This window comes from Arachis ipaensis, chromosome B04 (assembly GCF_000816755.2).
Source record: "Arachis ipaensis cultivar K30076 chromosome B04, Araip1.1, whole genome shotgun sequence".
Classification (NCBI taxonomy): Eukaryota; Viridiplantae; Streptophyta; class Magnoliopsida; order Fabales; family Fabaceae; genus Arachis; species Arachis ipaensis.
The window spans coordinates 42,249,995-42,257,704 of NC_029788.2; the positions used below are offsets into that span (position 1 = coordinate 42,249,995).

A 7,710-nucleotide genomic window follows, 5' to 3' on the forward strand; every position below is an offset into this window, starting at 1 on the left:
AATTTATGTCCATTTTTGCCGTCGATATTTGCGGTAAAATTTGCTTTTCCTACGATAATTTGGGTCCATTTTTGCCGCCAATATTTGCGGTAAAATTTGCTCTACGACGGTAATTTGGGTCCATTTTTGCCGCCAATGTTTGGCGGCAAAATTTGTTGTTGTTTTGGCGGCAAAATAAACCAATTTTACCGCCAATTTTGGCGGCAAAATTGGCGGTTTTTTGGCGGCATAATACGTGACCAATAATGCCGCCAAAAGACTTTTGGCGGCATTATTGGTCTTACCGCGGGTCTTAAGGCCGCAAAAAACCCCCGCGGTAAAAGCTATTATTACCGCCAACATTGGCGGCATTAATGGAATTCTTTGGCGGTAAAATTGGGAAAAGAAAACATCACCCGATTCTTTCGGCACTGGTCGAATAGGGTTCTCAAGTCCGACAGAAACCCAACTCTTAGGTTGGTATTAGATCGAGACAGAGAATCAAACTTAAAAATCTCATAATAACCAAAAAGCATAACCTTAAATCAAACATCATAACAAGATTTTTAATTCATACACAGTCTCCAAAAATAAAAAATCATAATCCTAAAACAAAGTATCAAAGATAACATTTTTCAATAATTTGTCTTAACATATATCTATAATACTTAATACATAAAATCTTTATCATATAAGATCATGCTTCTTTGTTGCTCGCTCCAGAAGACCTACTTCCTAACTCTCTTGGTGATGGAATCTCACTCTCTTGATCCAATCCCTACAACAAAAATATAATTATGAGCACAATAAAAAAAGATATAAAACTGAATCTGAAACTATTAATATAAAATTATTCAATCAAAAAAGAAAAGATCAAAGATCACATAAAAGTGAATCTGAAACTATTAATATAAAACTGAATCTGAAACTATTAACATATAATCCAACAAGGTCATATGAATGCAACTTCTGCAAGAAAGGCTTCTCTAATGCACAAGCACTTGGAGGTCACATGAACCTTCATAGGAAGGACAAATCAAAGATCAAAGAGCAGCAACAATTTTCTTCTTCTTCAAATCAAACTACTCATCATCAACAATTTTTATTAGAGGGGAATCTTGGTAGTAACAATGATAATAATAATAAAGAGCTTTTGAATGTGCCTCATCAACCAGTTATGGACGATGAAACCAATAATAATAATGTTGTGATGATGAGGCAGTTACCACTCTTTTCAGAATCATCATCATCACCTCCTCCTCATCATCATCTTCACCAGCAAGAGGATCAAATTTCTGGTCAACAAGGTCCCTCATCATCTTCAGAATTAGACCTTGAACTAAGATTAGGGCTTGAGCCTCCACAAGGATCTAATTCATCATCAGCTAGCTACTACTTCAATCTAATTTTGGTTATTATAATATTAACTTAGCTTCTTTAAAATGTTTCTTAGCTTTCTTGCTTGCACCTTTTCATAGGAATCAATTGTTGGTAGGCTTTTAATTAACAAAGTTAAAGCTAGCTTCCAAAGTCAAATTTTAAAATTGACCCAGATTCCCTTAAGAGTCCAAATATTACACATAGAATAAGGTATTAAAAACATAAATTGTATTTGTACCTGTGAAATTTGTTGAGTAGGGAACATTCTAGCCAATTTCACTGGAATTTTACCTCCTTCCTTAGAAGCAATATAGGAGACTAGTGCTTGCAATTGTGCCTTACGGTATCCAACTCTTCTTGCACATTTGGACCACAAGTAGATGATGTGCTAGCATCATTTGAAGAACCTAAATTCATCTGACTAATTCTTGTAGTGTTGTTCTTGAAAGCAACTGTTGGAACAGCTCCCATGCCTAAACCTCGAACACGACCAGGGTGCTCTTTCCCAAGAACTACTCCAAGAGCATCAAGAGGAGAATTAACGGTTGATTCCACCGCTTGTTGACTACTATATGCTTCAATCTTCTCCTACATATATAAAAAGAAAGGGAAAGAATCAAACATAATATTATCTTATAAAAAAGAAAGAAAAAGAAATACAAACAAGTTACTTATTGCACTTTAGTCTTACCGTTATTTCTTTAGTCTTTTCATTAACATAACTTCCATCTATTTTCTTGTGAGTGATATCCCACATTTGAACCCTACTAACTTATTTTCCTGTCTCTTCCGTCTAAAATTCAAGAAAAGTAGAAAGACTCAATCAAGAAATATATCATCCAAGAAAAGATATGCATAAAATTAAGTAACTAATAGCAACAATATGTTCTATTTGAGAAGCAGAAAAGGAAGCTAAGAAAAAAGGGTTGCAATTTGGTTTGATTGATGTAAGTGAAGCTATGGCAATGAGGCCTGATGGACATTCTGGTATATATGGCCATTTATATTACAACAATGTTAAGGTTACTGATTGTGCTCACTGGTGTTTACCGGGTCCTGTTGATACATGGAACCAGTTTTTTCTCTATATGATGAAGGAGATAAGCACTCCAATTTAACTTCAAAAAGTGTATTCTACATATATCTACAATCCCTTTCTCAAGAATGAATCCCTTTCTACATATATCTCAGTGAAGGTTTTAAGCCATTAAGTTAACCCAAGTGGCAAGCAAGATTAAATGTTTATTGTTACTTTCTTTTTCTAAATGCTGCCAGCTTCTATTGTTTTGGTTGCACTGTCAAGGTTGAACGAAAATGTGCATGAGTGAATGCAGAATGCCTACTAGATACTACCTAACTAACAAATAATTATTCAACACCGAAAAAATAGAAGCACAAATACATCAACAAATATATATATAATTATTTTATGTTTTTAATTACCAATTCAGCCCTTCTTCTTGCAATTGATTTAACACCTGAAGTATGAGGAATTATTTGTTTTTGCCGAATTTCTTGATTCCTTTTACAAAGATTCTGCAAGATTAATTTGGACACAATTAAATAGAGTTAAACATGCATTCACAACATTCCATATAATACTTAATTTCCTATCAGCCAACTTAAACCATTGAATAAGTTCAGCTTCAAAATAATTAACTCCTCCTGATTTCAAAACCATATAATACTCAAATTCCAGAACTCGTAAACAAAATTTCTAATTTGAGACTTATAATAGTAAGTTAATAACCACACATGGTTACTCCTCCTGATTTCAAAAATTATTTAAGGCTTTTTAGTGGGACAACATTTAACTAGGATTGTAAGTACTTACCTGAGTTTCAGGCTTCAAATGATATTCTACGAATAAAGCCCATTGATCAAGAGCAATATCTTCTGGTGTATTATTTATGATCTCGGTTTTACTCAACCTCGGATCATAAAACTCATTCCAAAGCTTTATCGTATGTTCCCTCCATTTTTTGCCAAGCGATTGGAGCAGAAATCGTTTGGCCAAGCTATCACACACTTTGAAGCAAAATCGAGCCTTTAATATGGAACAAAGAATATATATTAACTAATAAATATAACTAAATAATGACAAAGAAATAAGCTTTAGAGTTTAAGTAATCTTCTTACTTGGAAAAAAATATTCCATTGATTTTCAAAAAAGCTCTCTGGAATGTCTGACCACTTATCAAAACTGATTGGAAATGCTACACAATCAGTAGCCAATTGTCCACAAACTCCTGCAAGGAGTCTGGCTGCTTCTCCTATTGCTGCATGTTGTCTATCAAAATTGACAACTATGCGCAAACCTTCTGGCAAATTATGTACATCCTTCACTAATAAATGAAGGCGTGTACTATTTTCATATTCATCTAAAATAGATAAATAAATATAAATAAATAAGTAATTGAGCAACTAAAGAATAAAACATATGATGATAGATATATATTATAAAAGATTGATTCTTGTGTAGGTATAATGTAACAGCTACATATATAATACTATATATTATACATCAGAATTCCAAATCAAGGTTAAAATAGGCTAATATTAGTAATTACAATCATGAATTAAATACTATATGATTCATTCTTTTAGCTAGCTAGCCTTGGCTATGATACGTATATAGTACTACTATCACACAATAATTGTTCCTTGTTTTCTCTTCCAAGATAATTCGTTCCCCATATTAACCTACTAAGAAAGAGGAGTGAAAGAAATGGTGTGATAGGTGGCTGGAGAATATTACAGTTGAGAATATTACATACCTATGGCATCAACAGTCCAGTAATGCCTAGATTCACGCCCACGTTTACGTTTAGGTTCGGATGGATGCTCAGATATAGTTGGAGCAACTGATGATGGCTCAGAAGAATTTGAAGCTGCCGACTTGTCTCGGGAGGAACTTGCAACTGCTGTCGACTTATCTCGGGAGGAATTTGTAGCTGTCGACTTCAAAGTAAAGTAGCTAGCAGCAAGAGTTGAAGAAGATCTAAAAGCTGTTTCAAATAATCAGCATGCATGTGGTCAACTAGAATGACATTATTTTCAACTCAAAATAATAAGAATTGTATAAACTCAAAACAGTGTGCAGCCTACAATAAAAATGGAAAAACTACTTGCAGGTCTGACATCTATGAAGTAAATAAGAAATTTTATTGGTCTCTCATGTAACTAAACTAGATTATTACTCAAATAATATAAATTTCTTACATGTGATGATGTATATTTTACATCAGCACACACATATGTTGACTTTGATATTGTAATCAATTTCCAAATGTCTTCTATATCTTTTATATGTTAGTAACATTTTAATAATTTAAGTTGGTATAATCAGCTAATCAAAATTTAAATATAATTATACTTTGGTGGATTTATTTTAATGGAAATTTTCTTCCTTGGAAATGCTCCCTTATGGAAGATTCGGTTGCTGGGACATAGTTTTCGGATTAGAGCATGATAGTTTAAAATTATTAAATAAAATAGAATAAGTCATGAAGCATAACCCTATAATACCAATCTTAGTTTCCTTCCACAACTCTTTATTTTCTAGTAGTAGCCTGAAATGATAATTAAACTTAATATTTTGTCAATTCAAAAAATGCTTATGTACTTCATATATATATGGTTACTATCTATATAACATCAGAAATCTGCATAAATAATTATATTTTCACATACAAGCAACTATGGAATATGTGATTCTTCACAAGCAAATAAACTTTTTTTTAAGAATATAAAAGAAAGACATATATATATATATATATATATATATATATATATATATATATATATATATATATATATATATATATATATATATATATATGTCTTTCTTTTATATAAAAAAATATTTTTATATAAAATATTCAAATATCAAATTACTTTAATTTTACTATTGTTAAAAACAATTTCTTAAAAACTCACCAGAGTAAATCTGTTATAAAAAGGATTTCTATTAATTCAGTATCATTTAAGCTGGTTTAGTAATTTATTAGTGTAATGTACAACTAGGATTTATGATTTGAAGTTTATTAGTTAAGATATCTTAGGATCAACATTGATTGAGCTATACTTAAGTAACTAATTAGACATAGCCAAGCCTTAGCTTCAAAAGCAAAAATTAAAGAAAGGGGAAAAAGAAAAGAAAAGAAAAAATCCATAGCTAATTAAGTCCTTTTAAAACTGTATATTTTACTTAGATTTTTGTACTTTAAATCATATCCTATTTGGTAAGTAATACTACTTTATGGATTAAGTGTAAACATACCTTATTTTAGAGAAATTCTCTGAAGAAGATGAGCTTCTGGCAGATACATACTAACTACCACCACTGATGTGCCTTATACGAATGTGAATATAGCCTTAACAACAACGTTTTAATTGAATATGCTTGCTTAAAATTTAGGGATTTTTTCTTTTAATATTTTTTTACTAGTCTTGTGTCACTGTTACTTGTGCCTAAAGTAGTTTCTACCATTCTAAATTTCTAATCCAAGATGAAGGGAGTTGAAAGTGCTCTTTCTTAATATTAATTGCTTTTCTAATTCTCACCAGAACCGAAGAAAAACTCAATTAATAAGAGTAAAATAAGATTGGCGAACATAGAAAACATTAGTCCCTAACAAAAATAGGTTATTGTTAGAAATAAGGAATGCCCTGAATACAAGAGTTTTATTGGTTTATGATGCAAAATTTTCTACAAACTTTAATTGTTTAACTGACTTTTTGATTGATAAAGAATGCTAAATTCAACTAACGAACAAAATGGTTGTTTCAATTCTTAATTAATAAAAGAAAGTAACTAGCTATGACTTTGTCTTCTTGATGTTTCTCTGTTTTTTCTTAATGTTTAATGAGGAGTATGCTGACAATTACTTGACAGAAGAGAAAGGCAAGAGGAATTTGCTTCTTCAAAGTTCATTGACTTGTGCAATCTTAAACAACTATTTAATTCTATTAATCTGTTTGACAAGTTTAATCCTTTCATCAATTAATATATTTAAATATAGCTTATTTTTAAAAATCTTAAAGAAATTGGTGATTAGAACCAGCAAGTATAATTTAAGGTACAAATACAAATTATTAAAATACCCTATCTTTGCAATATATGAAATTAAATTAATTTTTATAACACTAGTTTGTGTTTTTCTGAGAAGCCAAGTTATTTGTATTATTTGAATGAGTAGGAAAAAATCTGTCTAAAAAGGAGACAAGGCATGGCAAACAAGATACTAAAGAATTTATAGCAGAGACATGTGATGTTAAAATCATAAGAGAAGGAGAGGAAGTAATTGATCAGAAATATAATCATGTGAATTGCATAGTAAATGGACAATTTACTATGATAGAAATATAATCATAAATAATTACCTTATTGTTTTGTTGCTCTAGACCATGTACTAACAAGGTGTTAACAAGCAATAATTACTGTGGGAATTTATATGGACTAGCGTTACTCGCAACCACCTTCACCAAAGTACTTAATAGAAATAGAATAAATCATATTTGGAACTTGTAAGCATATGCTTAAGCAATATTTTTGGGGAACATGTATTAGTTGACTAGTGAATTGAGCTCATATGACAGAACCATACTTTTGTAGTGAATTTTATTCTTCAATATAAATAGAGAGAGGATATCTAACATCAAATTAATCATTCCTAATATAATCAACCAAGTACACACATATTGAAGCAGAAAACATTATTGTTTTTGCTCAAGAGATTAAAAGAATATGTACTTGTAACAATTCATGTATTGCATATTACAAGTAAGAAATTCCTTACCTGAAATTTTCAAAAGCTTTTGCTGAAAAACAGAGTTGAAGGTCCAAATAGAATCTGGGTGAAGAGGACTTCAGAATCTCAACAAGACGTGCAATGAAATCAGATTCCAGTATAACATTCCTGAAGATCCAAATAGAAAAAAAAATCAATGTCAACAAAAACTTCAGAGAGAATTTATGGCTTCTTGCTCAGATCAATCTAGGAACTCCGTGTAATTAAACTTCAATAACACCATCGAAGTCTGCTTTAGATCCTTATGGTCAACCTGGAGTTTGTTTCTGATATGGCTTGTTCAGTTCTTAACCCAGCTGGAATTTCACTTTTCGCTTTGTCAAACATCTTCAATTCAGATTACCAAATTTGATCAAACGATTTAACCAAGTTACATAAAAACTAACTATATTGTATACAACAAATACAGATTAAGGCATCTACTATGATGAATTTGTATGATACTGACATCATGTCTATAAAGCATATCAAAGGGGTGAAAGGACATCTACTGATCGATGGAGACATCTTCAATTCTTGTATTTTTATTTGATTTGAT

General features: G+C 31.1%; 2 protein-coding genes across 2 annotated transcripts; one reads left to right on the top strand and one right to left on the bottom strand.

The window, feature by feature from the left end:
• Positions 499 to 7,499, bottom strand: LOC107636468. The gene is made up of 9 exons (XM_021122436.1): positions 7,426 to 7,499; positions 7,161 to 7,280; positions 4,888 to 4,931; positions 4,137 to 4,367; positions 3,499 to 3,740; positions 3,194 to 3,406; positions 2,803 to 2,895; positions 1,598 to 1,947; positions 499 to 757 (listed from the first exon to the last, which is right to left on the bottom strand). The coding sequence occupies exons 1-8, from the start codon at positions 7,497 to 7,499 to the stop codon at positions 1,678 to 1,680; spliced, it is 1,287 nt and encodes a 428-aa protein (XP_020978095.1). The 3' UTR covers positions 499 to 757; positions 1,598 to 1,677.
• On the top strand, positions 992 to 1,411 carry LOC107636469. Its single transcript, XM_016339973.1, has one exon. It carries the CDS (start codon positions 992 to 994, stop codon positions 1,409 to 1,411), a length of 420 nt encoding a protein of 139 aa, XP_016195459.1.